The sequence below is a fragment of the Phyllostomus discolor genome, chromosome 5 (genome assembly GCF_004126475.2).
Source record: "Phyllostomus discolor isolate MPI-MPIP mPhyDis1 chromosome 5, mPhyDis1.pri.v3, whole genome shotgun sequence".
NCBI lineage: Eukaryota > Metazoa > Chordata > Mammalia > Chiroptera > Phyllostomidae > Phyllostomus > Phyllostomus discolor.
Genome location: NC_040907.2, coordinates 78,229,364 through 78,254,369, shown reverse-complemented (window position 1 = coordinate 78,254,369; position 25,006 = coordinate 78,229,364). Strand labels below are relative to the sequence as shown.

Genomic DNA, 25,006 nt, shown 5'->3' with positions numbered 1-25,006 from the left:
GCCAGTTATCAGAGGAGGGTCAATTTGTGGGTTTGCTCCCTTGTGAGCAATATTTGCCTCTTTGATTTATTTTGGAAGCTATTTCTGTCAGCCGTGAACTAAAGAATAAAGAAAACACAGTTGTTGCTTGTTTTTATAACCTAGATAATTTCACCTGAAAAGAGTCGGTATGTTGGGCATGGCCTGTTTACCTTTCAGATTAAGACGGGATGTGTTGAGCAAAAAGAAAATAAAGTCCAGCCATATTCTTGCCTTTTTCCATTACGTTTTGTTGGCTCAAAGTAGTTAGAACTCCTTTTGCTATTCATTTCTCTGAGCCAAATGGATTTTCCAATGTTTAAAAAAGTGAGAGGAAATATAAAACATTTCAGACCAAGCCCTTCTTTTCCTTGGGGCCTGTTGGGTGACCTTTAAGAAAAGCCCACGTATGGCCTGGGAGACATTTCAGTTTGGGAAGATTAGCTCTGTGTGTGTGTGTGTGTGTGCATGTATGTATATATTGGTGTGTCTCAATGTACACACTTGTGCACCCACGTGGTTGGTAACTTTCAAATGAAACAAAGAGTCTGCAGTGGTTCATTTCTGGATTCTGATATCTGTATTACGAGGAGGAAATGCCAGTTTTCTACTGCCACCTCCATCTTCTTTCCCAGTGTAGCATGATGATTGAGAGTGCAGATACAAAGCTAGGAAGACCCAGGTTCAAGTTCAGGCTTGGTCATTTAATGGTGTGCTACTTTAGGTAAAATCTTTGGCTTTTCTGAACCTTTGTTTTTTCACCTGTAGGATGAAGGGAGATAAGGGATGATGATACCTGTCTCAAAGTGTTATATGAGGCATCAAAGAAGACTTCCAGAAAAGCAACTAGCTCAGTGCCAAGGCCCTAGTAAATGGCTTTGCTCTTCTTTTCTTCCCTAAGTTCTGTCAGGATACTGAACTGTTCTGTTTTTCAAAAACATTTTAGAAAGAGAAAATCCTATAAAAATCTTGTCTGGCTTCCTCATTAACCTTTTATAAAAAGGAAGTTATATAGGTGATTTCAAACTCACTACTCTTGAAATAGTCTGTCTAAGTGGTTAGGATAGAAAGAAATTTCTGTTAGATTTGTCTAAAGAGAGACTAATGGTTAGGTGTTCCAAATGAAGATCTTGAAGCAGGACTTAAAGAAAGCACAAGTACAACTTTGAAAGTGAATAGATCAGCACATTTCTGATTGGATCTAAAAGATTTGGATGGAAGAGTGTCTCAAGCTACCATTTATTTAAGAGTTTTTTAGTCTCAGTAAGTATATCATAATATAATTGCTTGTTGGCTTGATATGTTTGGTCTGGTTATCACTGTGTTTTTTTAAATTGATAACTCTCTGTAACTGCAAGAAATAATGAGGCATTTTATTACAGCAATGTCACAGAACAAGTTTTTGTCTCTTCTGCTGTCCCAAAGCTTTAAAATTTTCTCTTCATTCCCATGTCTTCTAGTCCTGTTAAATGGACATAAGTAAATCCTGCCTTTCTTACTCTGTTGGCGTCTGGCACTAAAATATACTTGCTTTCCTTGGGTTATCAACATTGAGTCAGTGAATTTGTCTTTCTCTTGGTTTATTTGTAAATGACTTCATTATACTCATGGATCACACTTGCTAAAAGAGTTTTAATAGAATGCTATGATGGCTTTGTATTTATTAGTCAAGTCACTTGTTTAAAATACAGATTTTGACACTATATTTTTCCATTGGTGATTGAGCTGCTGCAGGTCAGATAGCATCTGAGAAACAGGAGCAAATTATAACAGCATGAGAAATGGGTTAGAGATGACTCAAGGAGGAGCTGGCTTCCTGGACCTATGATCTCATTCATGCCTAATGCTCACCACTTATTCAAGGAAAATGGTAAAATGTGGTAAGAGGAAAAGAGCAGCAAAAGAAAACCATACTCTTCAGGCCAAATGATTTTGTCATAGCATCATAGTCCTAGAATTGGAAGGAACCTTAGCTCTTCTAGTCCCCCACCCCCCGCCACCCTTCTAATGAAAGGAGGCCTTTTCCTGGATGCCAGTATGGTTTGGCATTTAAGAGAATGGGTCTCAAATCTGGTTGCCTGGGCTGCATTTATTCAACATATATTTATCATGCCATGTGTAGCTCTGATGGTTAAGATACAGTGGTGAATAACTGGATCAAGTCCTGGTTTTCAAATAGCTAAAATTTTATTGCAAGGCACAGAGATTAACAAGTAAATACAGAAGTCAGATGATATGTGCTTTGAGGAAAAACAAAGCCAGACTGGGGGAGATAGGGAGTGCTATAGGAGAGGGGATTTCCACTATATGTTGGATGATTAGGGAAGCCTCACTGATCAGATATTTTTTTAGCAGCTACCTGAAAGACATGGGGAATAGCTGTATGGATATCTGGAGAAGAGAGTTTTAGGCAGAGGCGAGCAGTGTCTTGGTCCTATGCTGGGGATGTGCTTAGTGTGTTCAGAGCAAGGAAGCTAGTGTGAGTGAGTGTGTATGTGGGGGTGTGTGTGTGACCTGGGGGAGCAGTAGCAGATGGAGTCAGAGAGGCAGTGGCGTTGGCATGTAGGGCCTTGCAGGCTATGGTAAGGATTCGGGCTTTAGTTTGATGTGAGAACAGAAGCCGTTGGAGAGTTTTGAACCACAGAGTGACATGACCTAACATTGTTTTAAGCAGATCACCATATAGTAAGGGTTCTCCAGAGAAAGAAATCCAATAGGATGTGTATTGCCAATATGAGATACATGCATACATATGTAAAGGAATTGGCTTACAGAACTGCAGAGGTGAAGTCTCACAATCTGTTGTCTGCAAGAGGGAGACTCAGGAGAACCAGTGGGGTAGTTCTAGTCTGAGTCCTAAGGCCTGAGGATGAGGAGAACCACTGATGTAAGTTCCCATCTAAAGGTAGGAGAAGACTGGTGTCCCAGCTCTTATACTCAGGCAGAGAGTGGAATCTCCTTTCCTTGCCATTTTGTTCTATTCATATCCTCAACTGGTTGGATGAGGCCCACCCACATGGGGTAGATGAAGTGTGTCTTACTTGCTAATCTCATCTGGAAACACCCTTATAGACACAACTAGAAATAACATGAAACCAAGTATCTGGGCACCCCATGCCCTGCTCAAGTTGACATCTAAAATTAACTATCACAATCAGCCTGGCTGTTGCATAGGGAGTAAACCAAGAGGAACATGGTGAATGCAGGCCAGAGATGGTAGTGGATTGAACCAGCAGGTGGTAGCTGTTTATGTCCTTGGGTAGTCTCAGTCTTCATTTTCTTTTATGTAATATAAGGATAATAATAAATCAATGCACATACAGAGAAGATAGCAGTAGGTAATCTAGATAAAGCACTTAGTGCCTGGAATACAGCTAGCATGTGTCACGCTGCTGGTTGTAACCATCTAGGTTTCGCTTGAAAACTTCAAGAACTGGGACATAACATAACACTGGCTGTTCGACTACTGGAAACTCTAATTCTAAACTATCTTTTCTTCTACATTCATTTGAAACATTTCCATGTCAGTCCTACCTATTAATACTAGTTCTGTTCTCTAGAACAAAATTGGTTGAAATCTAATTTTTTTCTACCTATTAGCTCTGTATTGTTTGAATTAAGATCATCTTTCTGTTAGAGGGTGAGGAAAAGATGACTATTGAAAATTCTCTAACAATGCTCCATCCAATGTGGGAATATTAATAAGTGGAACTTTATTCCTCCACTCTTTGCCCCTCTGTTGACACAATTCTTTTGGAACAAGCTTTATTTGCACAACATTCTTGACTTTGATCAGAGGTTGAACAAGTATTTCAAGCTTTTTCGTATTCTCTTAGAAAAGCATTTGCTATCAGGCTAAGGGGTGTGGTACTATTATAAGGAACAAGATTTAATTTAAATATTTTTCTCAAAGAAGGTTATAAAAAGATGGTATGTTGGTAATCTGTGTTTGTGTACTGTGAAAACTTTTTTTTTGAAGCATACCTTGCTTTCAATTCATTTCTTGAAATCATTTATTAGAATGTGATGGACTGGCCAAACATGCAAACCATAACTGGAAAGCAGGCAAAAGGTGGCACACAATGAGAGAACCTTCCCTTATATCCCCTGAATCACCAGGGTTTAGCTGTTTATTCTTTTGAAGTTGCACTTTCATTTCAATTTCCTCTAAGTCTATTTCTGTGTTGGTCCTGATTCAGCTCTTCCATTTGTAACTGTGATGTACCAGCCACTGTGCTGACTGTGTGTATAACGCATAGCCAGGCCGGCTCTCATGTGGAAAGAAGACCCTCTGATGGAGGAAGCGCTGGGTGCTAGGGGAACATATGGGAATCCACCTAGACTAGACTTGCTGAGGTCAGGGAAGATTTTCCGAGGGACTGAGACCAAATGATGAATAGGAGATTGCTTGATGGTGGCACTGGTGGGACTGTGGATAGTAAGAGTGCGACAGGGAGGAAGGGCAGTCACACGTGAAGGCACAGAACCAAGGAAGGGTGGCCTACCGAGGAACTGAACTAAAGGGCATCCCTGGAACATGTTGGAAGTATGGGTGTGCATGGGCGTGAGGCTGGAGAGGCAAGCAGAAACTAGATGGAGGGTCTGTATGCCATGTTAAATGGCATTACAGAGCCACTGGAAGGCTTTATTTGGGAGTGGGTAGAAGAATGGCTCTGGCATAGGGTGGAGAATGGTCTGAAAGTGGGCAAAGCTGGAGTAGGATGAAGGAACGGGGGTGGTGAGAGTGCCGAGAACAGCACCCTCATCGACATGAGCTGTACTTGTTATGGTAGACTGCAATTTTGAGGTCTGGAATATTTAAATTATTTTCATGTCTACAATTTCTCCTCCTTTCCATTTAGATGCTGATGTCAGATTTCTTAAAATATTTCTGTCAAAATGCCACTACTATTATTAAGGATTCATGTGTTCCTGTTTGAATCATATTCCTTAGTGCTGACATTCAAGTTCCTCTACGAACTGTCTGTCACGCAATGTCTATCCAGATCATCTCCTGCTACCTCACGCATGATGTATCTAATACCTCCATGTCTTTCCTTTCTATAATGCTCTTCTTTTCTTTCCTTTTTATTCTACCTGCTCAATTCCTAATGATGCCTCATTTCCGGGTCAAGGCAGACCAGCAATCATTCACCAAATATTTATTTGGACAGGCAGAATACTAATGGGGGGAGGATTTATTGGTGAACAACTCAAACATTGTTCTTTCCCTGGTGGCATTGGCTAACGTTGTGTAAAATTATCATCTCTTTCTGAAAGCATCTAGCATATAAAATCTAATTAAATGTATTTTATACAGATACCTGTATCGCCATATATTCTAGCTGTTGACCTAAATTGCCTTTATTTTTTTCCCACGTAGAGGGCAAAACCGAGGAAAGCAGTTAGGCATCACTAATCATAATTGTTGTCATAATAATAGCAGCAAGCACTTATTCAGTGGGAGGTATTGTTCTAAGTGCATTTACTCCTTTTATTCATATGATGACCCAAATCAGTCTTTAAAGAATATCCTATTTTAAGGATCACTTAGTAGATATACAGTAAGTACTCATTGACTTAATGTAACAATTTTTTGGATTTGTGCATTCATGTTTTGAGGCCTATTCAGCCATCCTAAGAAAATCATTTACTTAATTGCCAGTTTCCAAGAGTGCTTGGGACAATCAGGGATAGCCGTACTGGAACCGTATAGCTGCCTACTCTAGTTAACCTCAGCTACTTCTGCAAAGTTTGTGGTAATTTAAGGGTGGGATGCAGAGGGTTTTAGTTCCTCTGTTTATCTTTTTGCAGAAAAAAAGGAAGCCAATAGGTAAATGAAGGTCCCCAGTAGGAGAGTCAGAAAGAAAGGCTATGTGGCTTAATCCTCTCTTCCCTTTAACTGCAAACCCAGAATGGCTTCAGTCCTAGATTGACACTTTAGCTCAGAGCAAAGTTCTTGATGACCAGTTTCATGTATGCTAATAGGGGTAGAGAATTTAATGAGAAATATAGGGAAACCTCACTTGTTTTCTTCTCTCCTATCCCTTTTTTTCCTTGCTCTCTTCTTTTTAAAGACTAATTATTAATTATAAATGTAATACATGATGGTTTTAAAACAACATAAAACAAAACAAAAATCTCCAAAGTATTGATGATATAAATGGGTCATCCAAACCCTCTTCCAGACTCTGTCTGTGTATAAACATATAAATGTGTGGGTGGACATGTTATCACATACAACATGTAATAGAGAAGTGAGATCTTTATGTATAGATACTATTTTTTAACTCTAATTCTACAGACTTAGTGTATTGTGGACATGTTGCTATGTGAGCATATACAGACCTACCTCCCCTGCCTTCCTTTTTTAAGGGTTGTGTAGTGTTCTATGGTAAGGCTGTATTAACAGTTATTTAACTACTCCTAATAAGTGGACTTTAAGGTTGTTTCTAGTTTTTACTATTATAAATGAAAATGTTTGTACTTGCATAAATGTGAAAATACACCTCTGTAGGATAAATTTCTACAAGTAGAATTGCCTAATCAGAAGGCATGTGCATTTTAAATCAGCGTGTGTTGCCAGATCGCCTTCCCACACTGTTGTGCCATTTAGCATTCTCACCGATGGTTTGGGAAAGCTCCGTTCTTTGACACTTTGGGTATTTGCAATTTTTTCATCTTCTCCAATCTGATATATGAATAGGACATATCTCATTGTTTAATCCATGCTTCCTCTTTTAAGGAGGAAACAAATTGCAGCAAAACAAACTGATCTTATGACTCTTTAACTCAATATATGCTGTGTCCAGTGTCACTACAGTTTAAGCTGATTTTACATGTTGGTGTTCATAGTACTATAAGTTAGAAAAGTGGGCCCCATCTAGAAAAGTGTATTACACATAGGAGAGTGAATGAATGAAAGCATAGTGCTCAGACTGGTGGTCTTAAGGCTATGTGAGATGTGTTGTCACAAAGTTTATGTTCAATGACAAGTAGTAGGAAAAGGAACTTCTAGAAAACTTAGGTAAATGGAAGCCAAAAATGTTGTGAGCTAACTAGAAAATTCTAAAATTCTGTTGTTTGAATAAGTAATTTCATCAAGGATTGGTTATGTTGTGGATTCCACTGTGCACAGCCCCTCTTGGAAACAGGTTAAACACAGTCAGTGCCTAATTTCCATGGAAATAAACAGCTCTGTGTTAACTAAAAGCCTCAATGGTTTTGAATCATTTCCCATCCCCAATAAGGAGGCCCTTTCAGTTGTACTCTACTGAAAAGTGTTTGTGAATTATTAGCCACATGAATGTAGAGTTGAATTTCTTTGACCCTTAGTTCATTTATTTTAAAAAATTAAGGAAGGGCAAGTAAGAGAATTTGAAAACCTATCATGTAATATATATTATGCAAGAATACTGCTTTTTTTCCTTTTACTCTTACCCTCTAGCTTACAGATAAAGAAACCAATGCAAAATTAAGTTACTTGCGCAAGACCCTCTTAATTCCTGCATTATAGGATTGTTTGGATGAAATAAGAACAACCTCTGTGAAAATACATAATGTATTTCCTAATATATAGTATGTGTTCCTTACATTTTATATGTTAGCATGAACAATGGCTGAGCCTCATCCTAGGTTTTTATGATCCTACCTATAGTTTCTCAAACTTGACAATAGCTTGTACAATGCAAACTAACAACTGGTTTTTAGTTACATACAAGTTTAGTCAATTCAAAGAAGATGTAAAGAAGAACTGGTTAAAAATTCCAAGGTGTTTTTCAAAGACCCGAGAATATATCATCTGAATACACTGGTGGCCATACCTCAGACTGAAGAGATTGAGCAGTGTGCTATGAACTTTCAACTATGTGACTTCTGGCAAGTTACCGATAAAACCAGGGGCTGAGAGATTAAGAGATATGCTTTCCACACGTGGAAGCTCCCAGTGCACTGTATATTCAAGTGTAGGAACTGAAGTCTAGGTTCAAAGACTGGTGTTCTCCTACCCCTACACGCATGATGCTAGTGGAAGTTACTGGTGTTCACAAGAGGCCCTCAGTCTGGCAGTTGTTTTCAAGGGTTCTTGTGTGCAGAGGGCAATTACTGAATGGGTGTCTCTAAACCACACAGGTCTTTACTGTGACTGGAAAACAACATTTTATAGCCGTAATATCTACTTTCCCTAGGTAATGGGGTAAATACAGATTGTTTTAATGTGGAATGGTGTCTGATCTTTGAAAAACTTTACAGTTTATGGTGTTGACAACCTTTAGAAGGAAAAATGTAACATTTTCAAGCTGTAAAGGTTCCAGTATTTTGTCATGCTTTAGTTCTGATATCATGGAAATAGTGAAGTAGTGAGAAAGCAAGCAAAGGCCATGTCTCAATTAGACCTTGGTTTAATCCATCTATTCTTCTGTCCTTTGAATGGTATAGTTTTAATACTCACTGTGAATTCTCTAGTAAAATGTTAAGTGCTGTGGGGACAATGAAACAAGGAAGGGTGTCACATAGAAGAAGCAATAGGAGAGCCCAGCTTGGGTAGCCTTAGCTCATTGGAAGTCAGAGAGGAGGGGACTTCGGGGACAGGTTCAAGGGATTAGCCTGGAACAAGCTTCATCTGCCCATTGACTTAGTGTTTGGAAGACCCATGCCTGTGGGGAAAGAAGGAGAAGGGAATGGGATGGGCTGCTCCCCAGAGGGAGAGTGCATGCTGGGTCCTTTGTCTTGAGGCTTTTATCTCTTTCTTGCAGGTGGGAGTCTTAGGGGAGGTCTCAGGGGAGAGTTTCAGTAGAATATTCAGTTTTTACAGGGATGCTCTTTTAGGGTCATGGTCGCTCTTGATTGGTCGCTGACAGGGCATGTTACTGAACAGAAATGGAGTTCTGCTGCCTGCTGCCAATAGGCAAACCCTGGAGGCAGAGGTTTGGTGAAAAAGAAGAGTTCATTTATTCAAAAAGCTACATGATTTTGTAAGAAAGTCAGGCATTTTCCTCAGAGCCCATCCCCTCCAGAACAACCAGAGGGAAAACACCACCACCCTCTCCCAGACAAATCCAAGACTGATCCCAGAGTTCCTTCTCCCATTTAAAACTACCATCCTTTGGGAAACTGCAGCTGACCACTACATAATCATCCAAGCAGTTTAGCTTATTCCTACTTCAGGGTTCTTCTGGTGATATGAGTGCACAGCCCATGCCGCAATGCCACCATTGCTGCCACTTCCTGTGCCAAGGGCCTGGGGCCTGCAGCTGGGCCACTAAGGCTTGCTGGTCTGCAAGCAGTCTGGTTCCTAACAGGCAAGCAAGGGGAAGAAGAAGAAGCCATGCTTCTCCCTTTAAATCTCCTGGCTTAGGCTTCTGTGCACTTCAGAAGGGTTCAGCCCCCCAGCCAATTCCATCCTTTTCTGAGGTTAGACTGGCAGGTCTTTCCCCCCCCCCCCCCCCCCCACTGCCATGTTAACCTTTATGTACACATGCCTCTGTGTCCTATGGTTTCCCTTTAAATCAGGAACTGGAAGCGGGTAGGAGGGCTTTTCCCTTATCCAGACATTTTGCTAGCCTTGTGCATGCTCCACTCAATGACTTCCTCCTGCTGCATCTCTGCTTAGGAGTAGGGAATCTGTCCTCATGTACAGCACTAGGTTGTCACCTGGGCAATGCAGTGCTGCTGCGCTGCCTCAGGGCCTGTCTCTTCTGCTCCCCGCACCACCCAGTATCAGGCAGGGTGTCTTTAGTCATTGCAGTTGGTTCTGGCATTGCCCACATGGTTTTGCAGCTTTTCTGGGCCTGGAGCTGAAGTGTTGAGTTGACTAAAACATTTTTTTTCCCCACCTTAAAATGGCTTTAGTAGTGCTTAGTTGTCTTTAACTTCATTTGAAACAATTTTGTTGTATTGCATTGTGATAGTTGTCATATCAGCATGCATTTAAAAAAATCAAATTTGGTGAATTTTTGTGTGGCCATTTTAATATTGAAGATGGAAGAAAATATACACTTTTGGTATATTATGTTTAATTATTTTGAGAAAGTTATAAATGCAACTGAAACACAAAAGATTTGGGCAGTGTGTGGAGAAGGTACTGTGACTAACTGAATGTGTTAAAAATGGTTTGTGAAGTTTCTTGGTACTATTGACATTTTGTCCAAATAATTCTTTGTTGTGGGATTGTCTTATGCACTGGAAGATGTTTAGCAGCACCCCTGGCCTCTACCCACTAGAATCCAATAGTGGGAGATAGCCAGCATACTCAAAATATCCAAATCAATAAAGTTATTAGTGAAAATAAAAAAGTATCTTTTATTTAATGGAAAAGCACTAAATGGATTTTTTTTACCAACCCAATATAACTGAGGCCTAGATGTTATCTCCAGGGAGGAGAGGTTACCCTGGGGGTGAGGTCCTTGTTCTGCCCCCCTGCCAGGCACTTGGGGCCTTGCTGGGCTTTCCACCCTCTTCCACCCTGGTGGCCATCTGCACCTGGTTGTAAATTGTTTGGCCAGTCGTTTGGCTACCTGTCTCAGTCTGTCTGTTCCACTTGCCAAGGAATTTTTCTAGCTTCTCACTATTCTGTCTCAATACCACCAAACAATTCTTGGACACCAGTAAGGTATCCAAGAATTCAACTCAATCCTGACAGTATCTACCTGGAGGTAGCATTAGATCCCACAAGTTAAAGGTTCAGTCTTACAAGATCTGCTCCCTGCCCCCTATCAATGTCAGCCACAAGCCCAGGTTGTTACCTGTGCTTCTGACCAACTGGCTCAGAATGATGATGGGATCATTCTAATGACAAGGTGCTGATTAAAGCAATTTAAAGGCTGAAATTTCTGGTGACATTGACTGGGGGAATGATCAGACGGTGAGATTTTGGGGAGCACATAATTATATACACCCCATTTTTGAATCCTAACTATAGTAAGCACTACAAAGGAGAAATAAGGAGTGCTTACAATCATGGAAGAGTTTTACACAGGTGAAAGAAGTCATTCAGCGTAGATTGTTAAAAATTTTGTTTTGCGTGCAGTATGGAGAATTAATTAGAAATAGGCAAAAATAGATACAGGAAGACTAGTGAATGGGCTAAGGCAGAAGCCCAGGTTAGAGGTAAAGGCAGGTGGCCTAGGATCATGGCAGAAGAGATGGAGATGAACAGTTCTAATCTGTGTTTAGGAAATGGATTGATAGGACTTAGAGGTTTATTAAGCCATGCAGTAACACGTTTTGTAGAACCCACATGGTTGTCTGGGATCAATCAAAGAACAAGGCAAGGGCCCTGTCCTTCTGCTGAAGTTCTAGTGGGGCAACAGGCAATACACAAGTAATATTAGATAGTCATAAGTGCTATGAAGAAAAATAAAACCAGGTAAGGAGGCTGATAGGGCAAGGAGGGCTGCCCTGTTTAGTCAGGGAAGGCCTATCTCAGTTTGACCTGTTGAAGAAATAGTGAGAAAGCTCACATTCCCAGAGTAAGGGAGAACATAGTGGAAATGAACTCACAGCAGTAGCTACTAGTTAGAAAGTTTAGGGCGTCGTGAGCCATGGTAAGGAGTTGGAGAGGCAATCTAAATAAGATGTACATTCATTGGAAGTTTTGAGCAGGGGAATAAGGTATGATTTATATTTTTAAAAGATGTATATATTGCCCTGGCTGGGTAGCTCAGTTGGTTAGAGTGTTGTCTAGTACACCAAACTTGCAGGTTTAATCCCTGGTCAGGGCACATAAAAGAATCAACCAATGAATGCTCAGATAAGTGGAATAACAAACCAATATTTCTCTCCCTCTCTCTCCCTCTGTCTTTTTCTCTTTCCCTCCCTTCTGTCTATTTCCTCCTCTCTCTCTAAAATCAATAAATAAAAGATGCATATAAACAGTACCCTAGCTACTGTGTGGAATAGAAGCTAAGATCAGTGAGGAAGCTATTGCAGAGGTCTTTGAAATAGGTGGTGATGATTTGATTTGCATTGGGAGTGGTGAGAAGTGACTAGATTTGGGAACATGTTTTGGTTGTGGAGTTTGAGGAAAAGAATCCTCAAGGATGATGGATTTATTATTTATTTGCTAAACAACTGGGTAATTGGTTCTATTTATGCCTCCCACTGAAATCTGGGAAATACATTCTCTGCATTACAGAGCAGAGTAGGGAAGTGATTATGTCTAGTTAATGAGGTGACCAAAAAGTGCAAAAACAGAAGAGAGTTTGGATTCTATCCTGCAACTTCAGCATTCACTGGGTAGAGGAAGATGAAAGAGGTTGAGAAGGAATGGCCAGAGGGGAAGAATAGAATGAAAACCAGAGAAGTGTAGAATTCTGAAGGCAAGAGAAGGGAAGTTTTTAAGAAAGTGGGTATGGTTAAGTGTGGGTGAGAGGTCAGGAAGGAAGAAAATGTGTGTTTGATTCAGTGACATGGAGGTCACTGGCAGCTTTGGAGAGCCACTACAGTTCAGTTGTAGGGGCAGAGCCGTGACAATGTTGGTGATGCAGTGAGGGCAGACAACTCTTAAATCTTTGACGATGAAGAGGAGAGGAATGAAAAGTCAGTATCTAGCCAGGAAGGAGTGTAAGGGAGGACTGTTTTTCTTGGCTGTTTTTATTACTGTTCTTTAATTAGAATTGTTTTGGACATGTTATAACTTCCAAAGAAGGACTCAGTAGACAGGGAAAATGTCAAGACATAAGAAAGAAAATAGATAATTAAGTGAATATCTTGGAAAGCAGGAGAAAATGGGAACTGGATAATGGTGGAGTTGGCCCTGAAAGGCAGAGCTGGCTCCTATGTGTCAAAGGAGGGGACAGAGGAAGGCTGCAGGTGGAGTGGGTTTACATGTTTCAGCGATTGGAGCTGAAGGACTTTTTCTGCAAAGCTGGTAAGTGGTAGGTTCGTGCTTCCAGGGCCCACAGAAGTCAGGATCCACCGTGTGTCCTGTGATAGGAAGATGAATAAGATAATATCCAGACCCTGTAGGAACTCCTGAGCTACTGGGGAGACAGCCTAGTTCACAGTCCCCTGCAGTGCAGGGTGATAAGCACTGCACTGATGACAGGTATGAATACTTAATTGTTAACATCTGGTGTCACCTTGGTTGTTCATGGAAATGTTAGAAAGTAGGGAGGAAGAGCCAAGTCTTCTGGAGAACTGGAGAAGGTGTATATGGTTGTATCGTTTATAAAATTCTTTTTGGATAGTCTGATATTCTGATCAGTCTCCAAGGGAAAATGTCACACAACCAGTTGCACTGCCACTGAAAATCACAAGGTTCTCCTTTTGGTGGGTTTATTGAGTTTCCTTTTGAGTGGGAAAACAATCGGAACCCCAGCACTGAACTGTTTTAAAACTACTTTTATTGTAGCCTCATTTAAACATGATACAAGGTACAAGCACATTTAGACTTCTGTCTCTTAAACGAGAGCATCAGAATAAATGTATAAGCTGCATGGTAACTAACATAGACCAACAACCTGTAAGTTAACACTAATGTGATGGATGAGGTGTAGTTTCCACTAAATCACTTTTCACAGTTAGGTTCAGAGTTTGGTGTGTTCTAGTGAACAAGTGCTAATTTAATGATCTGGCCACTTTTCTGAGTTGGAATCACTGAAAATCTTGACTTGTACAGCATTCTTTGGGTCCACATACTTGCCTAGCTTTTCATCTGCCTGTGACAGTGACCACTTTCTTTTCTGGTAGAGCTGGACTGCACCATAAACACAAGTGCGAGTATTGACATTGAGGAGAAATGGGGTTTTCCTTGAAATGGTTCAGAATATACTTATCAAATATTAAATAAAATGGATAAAAACCTTGCCTTGGGGAACTCCTGGGCTCCCAAGAATATGTGTTTGCACCTAGTTTGAAAAATACTGTCTAGCTGGCCACCGAAATGCTATGAGGACAGATGAGCTGGGCATTGTGCTGGGTGTGGGACAAGACAAGGAAGGCTTTCTGAATAAGAGATGCTTAAGGATGAGGACTGTAAAACTAAGGTCTCTTTTGAACTGGCCTTATGGCTTGTTTGACTGGGGGCTTCCTTTTCATCATCTGGTGCCAGGTTTTCCTGTCAGTCCTCCAATGTCCTGTGTGGTCGGCAAAAGTGTATGAAGGTGATGCCCATCACTAGTAATACCATATTTGTGAAAAGCCAAGGTTTTGGAAAGGGGTTTTATAATAAAAAGTTCAGTACCATACTATACCAGGAAACAATTTACTGCCTAGCTACAGATTACCGATTTATTTGAATTTTTAAAACCATTGTATATTTACAAACCAGGATGCTTTAGGTGTGTTAAAAGGCTTTTGAATTGTGAGAGATGTTCCATCATGAGTTTATTAATAATTTAACTCAACAGCATTCAGCGAAGAAGGCTTTATTCTTGGATCATGTATGGAGGTCATAGTCTGAACTGGAATAAACAGAATATTGGCCTAAATATAAGATGTTATTTAGAACACTCTTGAGACATTATGATGTAATTGTGTACTGAGGCAGAGAAGTGTTAGTCTACATTTTATTAAATATCCATTTTAGTGTATAGCACTGTGCCAGGAAAATAAAAAGCAAACTTTTAAACTCAAGGTACTTCCCCGCTTGTCACCTTCCTTTCCATCTATGACTGTGTTAGGAATGAGAAACCCAAGGTCAGTAGTTCACCAACTCATCTTCAGTCCGGGTGGTCTGCCAGTATTTCTTAGACCTCAGAACCCCAGCATCTGCATCCAGAAGCATCCAAGAGCCTGAGCATCCATTTAAACTTTCAGCTAATGGCACACATTACCTCCTTCCTCCCAACAACACATAGTCTCCTCTTCCCTTCCCCCCCTCTCCCCCACTCCCCGCCATCATGAGACTATTTCTGGGGGGTCATATCTGTCAGGGGACTTTCATTTCTGCATGCCTACCTATACTTCAGAAACCTATTTTAGTCTATAATTACACTTTACATTTGCATACTTCTTTTCACTTTTCATTGTATTTTCATGTATTCACCCTCATGAGGGACTCTCTGTTTCCGAGAAAATAGGCTTGGCAGGTGGTGTTGTTTCATTTTATTATTAAGAGTGCTATTGCTGGAGATATTAATGACTTGCCCAAGATGCCAAGGAAAACTTCAGAGCTTGTACTTCAGTCTTCATTATTAGAATGAAGTTCCCTTGGCTATTCATTGTAATGCTTTTAGAGAAAAATTTTAAGAGAGGTATAATATAGTGATGCAACTTGAATGCAACTTTATTATAAATATATATGTATACACATGTACATTATTCTTGGGTGTATCTATTAGGAGCTTTGTCTAAATGATGCAGCTCTTTTTGCCCTGTCCAATGAATAGATGAGAACACCTATGAAGAATGCCCTTTGGTACACTGGAAAATTAACATGCCTCAAAGGGGTCTAGGAGAAACCTCTTTCAGGGAAGGTTCAATAGTACATAATTCATAGAATCTCAGGACTGGAAAAGACCATACAAGTCATCTGGTTCAGCAGGTGTTTGATGATTGAATCCTTGGCTAGATCCCATGTGAATCCTTGAGGGCTCACAGAATGGTTTTGAGGAACAATCCTTATTATACGTGATGCTTCATGGCCTAAAAAACATTATGTTCTACCAAACTAATTGAGATGTTGACTATCCAAAAGAAAAGTTGTTTCTTTCTTTGGTCGTCAGGATATTTGAAATGTTGTATTTGAAACATTCCCCTTAGAATTTGTTAGTGGTTATGAAAATTGCATATTTAGACATTTGTTTAATGCCGTTGCTTATTGGAATGTAACTGTTTCAGTGTGACTAAATGATGATTGTTTTTCTTTTTCTGTGTTCCTCTGTCTTTATTTACAAGCTCAACACCAGTTTCTTCCAGAACTGTTAACCATTTGTTTATGTTCAGTTCGTATAACATGCACAGGGCTTCATGTGAATGTTTTCAGGTTTTCTTGTGCTTTAGCCAGAGGTTTTGAAGAAGAGAGGGAGAGCTAGAGATTAAATTTTCAGTGCAAGCTAATAGAAGACATATAATGAACCTAAGGTACTTGAAAATTTAATAAGAAGCAATAACCAGAGTCAGTTGTTTTCCTTCTTTGCCTTTGAATGGAAATGCAGGCCCCTGGGGAGGGAGTGTCGATGCCTGTGCTAGAGCATTACTTAGCAACTTGCACTACAAATCTCTTTCTTGAACCAGTGTTTCTTGGAATTTAAGACAAAAGGGTATAGAAGATGTATATAATTACACCCTGTTGTTGGTGCTTGCAGCTCTAACTTCTGTCCTAGAGTCATGGGTCATGCAGTGCTGTGGCTAGGAGAGTACTTGTGGGAAGCTTAACATTGCATTGGGTTTATGTATTGTGGTTGCAGTGTACTTAAGAACATGACATTAGCAAATAGAACATTCATTATAATCCCTTGGGAAAGCTTAGATTCAGCTTTACAAATTTGCACCATAAGTGGAAATGAATTTTTGTTTTTCACCTATAAAGGTTCACACAGACTTTTTAGTTCCTATTTAATGCTAAGCTTTATGTACAGACCCAAACAGTTCTAAGGATAGGCGTGACAGTAGGTGTGTGGGATGTTGTTCTCTTACAGTTGTCTGTTCTGTCTGTGGAGCTTCTCAGTGGCTTCACTGGTCCCCTGCAGGGAGTAGAGAAAGGATAACCTGAGAAGGTCAAAGGGTAACATTTCCCCTCTACATTTTTCATAGAAAGTCTAAGACAGGTAAAGTAGAGTAGAAATATGACCAAATATTCTATAATTTGCAAATTTTTAAAAGGCTTCCATATATATAATTTTAGGCTTGTGCTTGTGTGTGGGTGTTTTAAACCCTGTGAAATAACCATAACAGGTATTACCGTCCCCATTTTAAAGACCAGGGGAAGCACGTCTTAGTCATAGGTTAAGTAATTTTCCCTTTGTCACCTGACACAGTGGTGCTGGGGCTAGAGCCCAGCTATTAGGATTTGACGTTCACGTCTTCAGATACTTTCCCCTTGAGCCTAGAGGCCATACATTTTCAGCCTTTCTACTTAACTTTCAGGTGGCAGCTGGAGAGGTCAAGGCAGTGACACTGGCATCTGTGTGGCAGGTGGAAGGCCAAGATGTCCTTAGGGGCAGAGGGGGTGGACAGGCCTTCACATAATTTATTCGTTTGTCCCTTGCCACGGCACTTCCTTTGTGAGCCACCTCTGCTGTTTTTCCCAAGGTTCGAGGCCCATTGAAATTCTCCCTCATATTTCCTTGCTGCTGCTCTCTTCCACCCACCACTCTTCCTGGTACTGGAGACTGTCTCTGGCACAGGGACTCCTAGCAAGAATGACTGTTCACACTTCTCTGGAAAAAGAAAGTAAAAGTTAAAATATAGTGTCTAAATTGTAGTCAGTTGTAAGGGAAGAGTGACTTAAGAAGTCCCCTGCTCCAGTTTCTTTTATTCTTCAGTTCATACTAAATCATCTTTTGTTCTCCAATTCACACCAAGTCATGAGCACTTTTCCATGTCTTTAAACATCATTTGAAAATATTTTTCATGATTCTTTAGCTTTCCGTTGCATAAATTTAGCATAATTTACTTATGTGTTCTTTTATTTTGGATATTTAGGTTATTTTCTAGTTTCCTCTTCTATGAGCATCATAGAAAAAACTTGACTCCTTGGAGAATGGAATTGTTCAGTAGTTGAAGATATGCAAATCTGGTTTAAATGGTTTCTTTGCCTAGTCATTGATTCATTAGTACATTGTGACAGTAATTTCAATTGGATAAATACAGGATTATTTTTTCTGAAATACAATTTTGATATCAGTTTTATTTTCAGATAGAGAAAATAAATAAAGATGGTCAATAAAAGGAATAGATTTTACAGTTACATCATCAGTATTCTCACCATAAAGTTTATTTGGTGGTTCAGCTTTTATAAAAGGTTGGGGTAGCAGCAATGTTTTTCATGTAGCAGGTTGATACCTAACTGTGTAAATTTGAATGGTTCAAACCCTGTTATAAATAATGATCACTCTGTAAGAGTCATTAATTCATTGACTAGCTTATGTATTTTTGGGGTGTCTTCCTGAAACATTAAGCTTGATTTTTTTCCATCATGTATATAGAAAAGAACTGACCAATTATGAGCAAATCAGGAGAAATTGAGAAGCCAACTTACAGATTTCTTAAGAGCTTTATCTTCTGAAACTATGGCCTTCAATTTCCTGTGGGCATGTGCAAGGGGTTGGGAGGGAGGAGGTAGGAATTAGAGATTTCTGTAATGGTACCAGTTCCTCTTCTACCTTCTAAGTCTGACTCACATCTCCACTCACTGCCCAAGATTCAGGTGCAGCAGGCAATGAGTAGATCAAGTTTGTCCTTTAAAAAAATTGTTTATTTTTTTATAGAAAGGGGAAGGGAGGGAGAAAAAGAAAGGAGAGAAACTTTGATGTGAGAGGAAAATCGATCAGTTATCTCTTGTACACACCCTGACTAAGGACCAAACCCCAGGCGTGTGCCCTCGCTGGGGATCAAACTGGCATCCTTTCGCTTTGCAGAATGATGCCCAACCAACTGAGCCACACTGGTCAGGGCTATCCTGGGTATTCTTTCTCTTATCTTATCTTATCTTCTCTTTCTCTCTATGAGTTTCTACTTTACTCAGGTTCTATTCAAACCTCCTTATCATAGCATTCACCAAGGCCCATGGTTTTGGAAAAGTCTCATTCTCCCTGATTGTTTTTGACATTGTCTCTGCCAGGTGTATTTGCTTTTAAGGGTGTTCCTGGATAAGTCTGTGCCTCACTTCCATGTTGTTTCTGTTTGGCTGGCTCAGCACTAGGGTCTGAGTTCTACTTCTGGGCAAACTTTGAGAGAGAGGACCACTACATAAAAATTAAACTTGCAATTCACACAAGTTTTTTAAAAAAAGTAGAAAGAAGGCTTTGGCCATTCATACAAAAGAATGTTTCTTCTTTTCCAAACCTATGGTGGATAAAATGTGAGAGTACAGAAATTTGACTTGTTGCCTTGAATAAACTCAATATTCCTAGGATACAGTCATACAAAATTGCCTGTCTCTGCATTCTTCCCAAAGTGATGGCTCTTAGTATTCACACTCATGATAACTTAAGTTTCCTGAGTACAGGAGCCCCAGGACTGCCAAGTAAGGAAGAAGAGGCAGTGCTGGTTTTGTAACCTTTGTGCTACTGTAATGCAGTGGGTAATTGTCTTTTTTTTTTCTTAACTTCTAGTGCCTGAAACAGTACATGCAGCTGGCAATCCGAGACGGATGTGGGTCTCCCATCACTTGCCCTGACATGGTGTGCCGAAACCACGGGACCCTCCAGGAAGCTGAGGTACGGATGAATGCTGTGATCTTCCCCTTTTCTCTCGATACATTGCTTAGGATCTTCACTGTGTACTTCCCGAACAGGGAGTCTAGAAACAAAAGACAGATGTTAACATTTTTTAAGATTTTATTTATTTATTTTTAGAGAGAAGGGAAGTGAGAGAGACAGAGAGGGAGAGAAACATCAATGTGTGGTTGCCTCTCACGTGGCTCCCACTGGGGACCTGGCATATAACCCAGGTGTGTGCCCTGACTGGGAATCGAACCAGTGACCCTTTGGTTTGCAGTCCACACTCAATCCACTGAGCTATGCCAGCTAGGGCAGATGTTAACTTTTTAAAGGACTACTTCATTGCTACAACACCTTTGGATTCTTTACATAAACAAAGCTGCTTTTTACCTCAGTTCTATTTATAAATACTATCTGAGAGCTGAAGAAGCTCTAGAATGGATAGGCAAAGGTGTGGGAATCAAATTTACAAAATGTGAGGTTTGTAGCCTGAATTGTGAGTGGTCTTGTGATCTTTCTTACTTTAGAGATTAATAGACAACAGATTAGCCACAGCTATATATATACAGACCACAAACTAGCATTTGGGTCTACAAAGTAGTCTGAGTCAAACCATTTCCAAAGAGCAGAGAAAGGCCTTTCATTTGATCTTTATTGGGCATCAGAAATGTCTCTTTTAGCCCTGGCTGGCGTAGCTCAGTGGATTGAGCGCGGGCTGGGAACCAAAGTGTCCCAGGTTCGATTCCCAGCCAGGGTACATTCCTGGGTTGCAGGCCATAACCCCCAGCAACCGCACATTGATGTTTCTCTCTCTTTCTCTCTATCTCCCTCCCTAAAAATAAAATAAATAAAATCTTTAAAAAAAAAAAAAAAGAAATGTCTCTTTTCAGTAAGTTCTTCCACCATCTTCTTAAGACTGTGATATATCTCTTTCCTTTGTTTCTTCAATCTCTGAACAGTAGCTTACCCTCCTATCTGCTTCTGATCTTCAGAGCCTTCTCACTATAAGTCTTGTCCATTGATATGGAGTTGGTGTCTCAAAGAGGTCCTAAGAAACAGCTGAAATAATTTATTTATTCAGCAAACACAGCATACCTGCTGTACATCAGATGCTCTCCTGGTGCTTTCATAGCCGGTATATTATTTAATCCTTTCAACAAATGTGTAAAACTGAGGCCCAGAGGAGTTAAGTAATTTGCCCCAAAGGGCATATTTTAAAAAGTAGTAAGAGCTAGAAATCTAATGCAGTTTTTCTGACTATCATAGTTATATGGCTCTAAGAGTGAAACTAGGTACTTGGATAGAATGCGTGATAAAGGACTTGATCATTAGAAGCTGAATAGTGAACATGTGTGTGTAGATATATATGTATATATGTGTGGATTGTGTATGAGTGTATATATGTACATGTGTGGGTATATACATGCTTTGTTTACAAATATATATACTCTTACATATAATTTTTTGCTTTAAGCAAAGCAGGCAAAAAGATGTTAATAGACCACTTCTAATCAATGTGCCTCTGGATGTCCTGTGTTCAGCTTATGGAATATCAGCTAAGTGGTACAAGTGAGCTTCCAGGTTTTTTAGGGAAGAATCAAAGGAATACATAATAATTTAGAAGTGACTCATATCAGGAAAAACATGAAATAATTGATTTTTAAATAAAATCATAATATTCAATATGTAAAGTGAGAGATATTGCTTGCTTTTGTGTGGGTAATGGGCAGGAGGAAATTAAAGTGGGGAAAGGTCAGGTGAGTCACCAAGAATGCTATTGAGCTGTGCAGCCCAGAAATAGTTTTTAAAAGGAGATTCAGGTATTGAGGAGCATGTTTCTCTGCAAAATCCTTCCAAGAAAGATGCTTCCTTTTTGACTTCTGATGCTTGATTAGGGAACAAGTGTTGATTAAGCATGCACACCGTGCCGGGCTCTGGTTCACACCAGGGCACAGAGGCGAATGAGGCAGGCCTGGTGCTGTCTGTCCCCATGGTGGCTTCTGATCCAGCAGAGACATTGAACTGATTAGAAAAGTGAAGAGCATTACATGGAGTCTGCGGCAAGAGCTGTGTCTCCTATGAAATCTTACTTAATTCATGGATGCAAAATCTATTAAACATAAATGTATGGTTTGGTGAAGCTTTAAAAACAAGCCTTTGAAATTAATCACAACTCTGTGTTCTACACCTGTGCTACCTGATCCAGTAGCCACTAGGTTCACATGGCTATTTACAATTAAATTAATTAAAATTAAATAGAATAAAAAATCCATTCCTTTGGTTGCACTAGTCACATTCCAAAAGCTCAGTAGCCACACGTGACTTGTGACTCCCAGCCTGGACAGCGCAGAATAGAGCATTTCCATCACAGCAAAAAGTTCGGTTGCATAGTGTTGTCCTGGACTGTTTTATATGAGCAGTCACCGTTAGCCTTTGACACTCTGGATGTCGAATGTTAGGGCTGATGTGTTCAGACAGGTGAGTGAAGGCCATCGTTGGTCTCACTGTTCTCTAGAACAGAGCTTGTTAACTTTCCTGTTTTCCTTAGTATAGACATTTTCTTTTCATGTTCCCTGTGGTTGTCCTCTGCTTTGTAGTCCTTCCCCTTCCCCCACTGTACCCATTCTCATTCATGCTTTCCTAGTTCTGATTCCATTTATGCAGTTTTACTCTAAAAACAAGTTTACTTGTAGGCTGTGTTACAACCAAACAAACCCATGGTGACTCTTAAAAATTACAAAAGGATATTTGAAAAAAAAGGAACAAAAACATGGTATTTATTAAATTCTCCAAAGTCTGTTTCCCATTAGATGAGTAAGAAGTACTCCAGGGTGTTATTTCTGTTCTTATTGGTCTTGCTGAGCGCCTGACTGAAGATGGGCAGGAATGTACAATAATCGTGTTCTTGACCAACTTGCCGCAATATTTTTTCAGAGTAAAAAACTATGTGATTGTGGTGGTGGTGATTGTGTCTCATTTTGAATTGAGAAGTGGATAGAAGATTATGATGGAGATATCAATAGCTTCTTTAGTTCACATAGGACTATTCCTTTCAAAGCAAATACCACACACACACGTGAACTTGGGATATATCACCTTCTTTTCTGACTTGCTCTACATCAAGCTTTCCTCCTATACAGTTGTTATTGTAATATGGAGCTCTTGATCGAAGTATTATTGAATATATCACAGTGGGGCTTATCCACATTATACTTGACTGGATTCTATCTCCATGACTACTTTTATGCCTTTAAAAAGTGTTGAATTATACAGGTAATACTTAACTGTACTTTGCTTATTAAAAATATTTTTGGTTAAGAATTAAGTTCCCTTTGTCCTGCTGCTGTTTCCTTATAATATATGGTTCTTTATCATTTATTGTCTTATAAAATGCTTGTACGTATAACCTTTCTTCATCTTCAAAGGACACAAGGAGTTTAAACTCTTTCCTGTGAATGCTTCCTTGTGTGGGTCTAGTTTACACCATTGATTGTGCTCTGCCTTCTGCAGGCTTTAAGTCTTGCCTGCCTTCTTAATGTTTCCAGATTGGCTCAGCTGTGGCTCTGCCTCCTTGACCAGGAATAGCTTCCTCAGCAAAGCATATGCTACCCAGTTGCAGTACTATTTGCTCATGTAGGAAACAGTAGAAAAGGCAGCTTCCCCTTCAGTATCATGGAAGCTGCAGGAAGTGCCTCTGGAGGACTTGTGCCTCTGGAGGTGCTCCGCTGGAGCCAGGGAAACGTAACGCTTTCCTCCCTTGTGTCATCTGGTACTTTCCGCTGTGGCTCTGTGGGGTTTTTCTGATATACTTGATCCAGGGATCTTGCCCAACATGCAATTATGAAAGGCAGGACACAGATGGTTTGTTCTGATAGCATTACTTCAGTCAAGGCCTTTGCTTGGAGTTAGTAGCCTTGTTAAAAAGGCGATGACTGCTTTAAGCAGTTCCCTTACAGTGTTAGGAAAGGAGCGTATCATCACTTGCTGGGAGAGCCTGAACCATTGGCCTGGATCACGTAAACTTGAGTGCTGAGCATTTGACTCATTTGAGTAGTACCAACCATGATATGGCCTCAGAAACTGAACCGTGGAACGTAAGGATCAGCGTCTCACCCACTAATCGACCTTTCAAGCCCTGGGGCACGGAAGTGACCAGCTTGCCTTTTACTGCTAGTGCCACAGCATGCACCAGAGGAAGGATGGGTGCAGCTGGTCTTGCTGAGAATGGGGCTCCAGAATTCTATAGGAAGGGATTTAGGATGGGGCACTGTGGAAGACTAGGAGAGGGGATACTAGGGGATGGGGGTGTAGGACTAGGGAATTTGAAGCTGCATTTGCAAAATACACCAAGTTTTTACTCATCTTGCGTGTACACTGAGGGTGGCTTTGGTAAATAAAGGCTGCTGGAATTACAGATATCCAAGTGGTTCCCCCTAAGTCACCCATTAGCACTGCCTCCACTTGCCATATCTTACCACTCTTTCTTCCCATTATCACAGTGCAAAGCTGGGGCAGAGGAAAGAGGAGGATGTACAGGGAAGTGGTCATATTCCTGTTACTATGGTTTCAGGATCTAAATGGGAAGGGGTTGAGTCTGTCTATAGTGATAACCTTTGGCTGCAACATATGCTGGCTGGGGAAGAGTGAAACTTTGAAGTGGAAAGAATAAATGACTCTTCTATTCCAGAGTTAATAGATATTTTCAAAGTTCTTAGCTGAATTTTGTTCTAGAACATTTTTAAAAAATCTGTTTAAAAACTGCATATAAGTGGAGAATAATGTTTCTAAGCTGCTTTAACTAAAGGCAAATGTAAGAAGACTAAGCAGCAGTGGGCTGGACGTGTCACATGGGTGTGCACACAGGCATGTCCCCTTTGTCCTGGCTGAGCTGAGGGAGGAAAGGCAGGCAGGCGAAGGTGTGGGAAGCCGCACTGACGCCCCTGCAGAAGGGGTGGAAAAAGAACAGCAAATGCAGCCTTCTGCAGGGAACTGTGAAAAGATTGCTGGCTCTGGAATCCACGTCTCCGCCACCCTTCACTTTTCCAGTGGCCCAGCCATCTGGCTCTCAGACAATGAAGTTCTCTTGTTTATTCAGCCTGGATTTGAGGTGTAGTATGTAGGTAAGGACATGAGTTTGGTTTATTATACTCAGGTGAATGGATAAATGTGCCATTTTCCTTTTTCAGTTGGGAAATACAGTTCTTATTTTCTATGCTGAGATGGGAAACATTCTTAGTTTCTGTAGTATTGTGATAAGGCACTTATCCATAAGACTAGTACTGTTTCTCTTGCCAGCATTTTTGCAAGTCATAGCACCTCTCAAGATCTGCCAAAACCTTGACATGCTGTAACCATCTACTAGAGGCCATTCCATCTCCACATATAGTGATCTGTTGTATTTCATTACCAGCCTGGTTTTTTATTAATTTTTAAAAGCAACTGTAACAGAGGTATGATTTAAAGGGGCAGACCTAAGTAAAGTCTGGGCTCCCCCTCTCCCTTCTGTCTTGGCTTTCCAGACCTGAGGGGCAGTACTTACATGAGGTCAGTCCCTAGCTTCTGTTTTAATCATTTCATTTTCCTAATAAAAAGGAAATATATGTTGTATTTATCAGTATTTCTTATGGGAACATATACCTCTTTCAGCATCAATGCTTCCATAG

At 40.3% G+C, this 25,006-nt stretch overlaps 1 protein-coding gene and 1 long non-coding RNA gene across 3 annotated transcripts in view; one reads left to right on the top strand and one right to left on the bottom strand.

The window, feature by feature from the left end:
* RNF144B (ring finger protein 144B) overlaps positions 1-25,006 on the top strand; it is a 70,972-nt gene that overhangs the window by 15,811 nt on the left and 30,155 nt on the right. For both annotated transcript variants that reach the window (XM_028513098.2, XM_036026455.1), the window contains one exon: positions 19,236-19,340. In XM_028513098.2, the coding sequence (XP_028368899.1) occupies positions 19,236-19,340 (105 nt within the window). The remainder of the gene's footprint in view (positions 1-19,235; positions 19,341-25,006) is intronic.
* Positions 1,351-24,761, bottom strand: LOC118500710. Its single transcript, XR_004903287.1, has 3 exons — positions 24,751-24,761; positions 13,629-13,640; positions 1,351-1,432 (listed from the first exon to the last, which is right to left on the bottom strand). It is a non-coding gene; the product is annotated as an uncharacterized LOC118500710 (long non-coding RNA).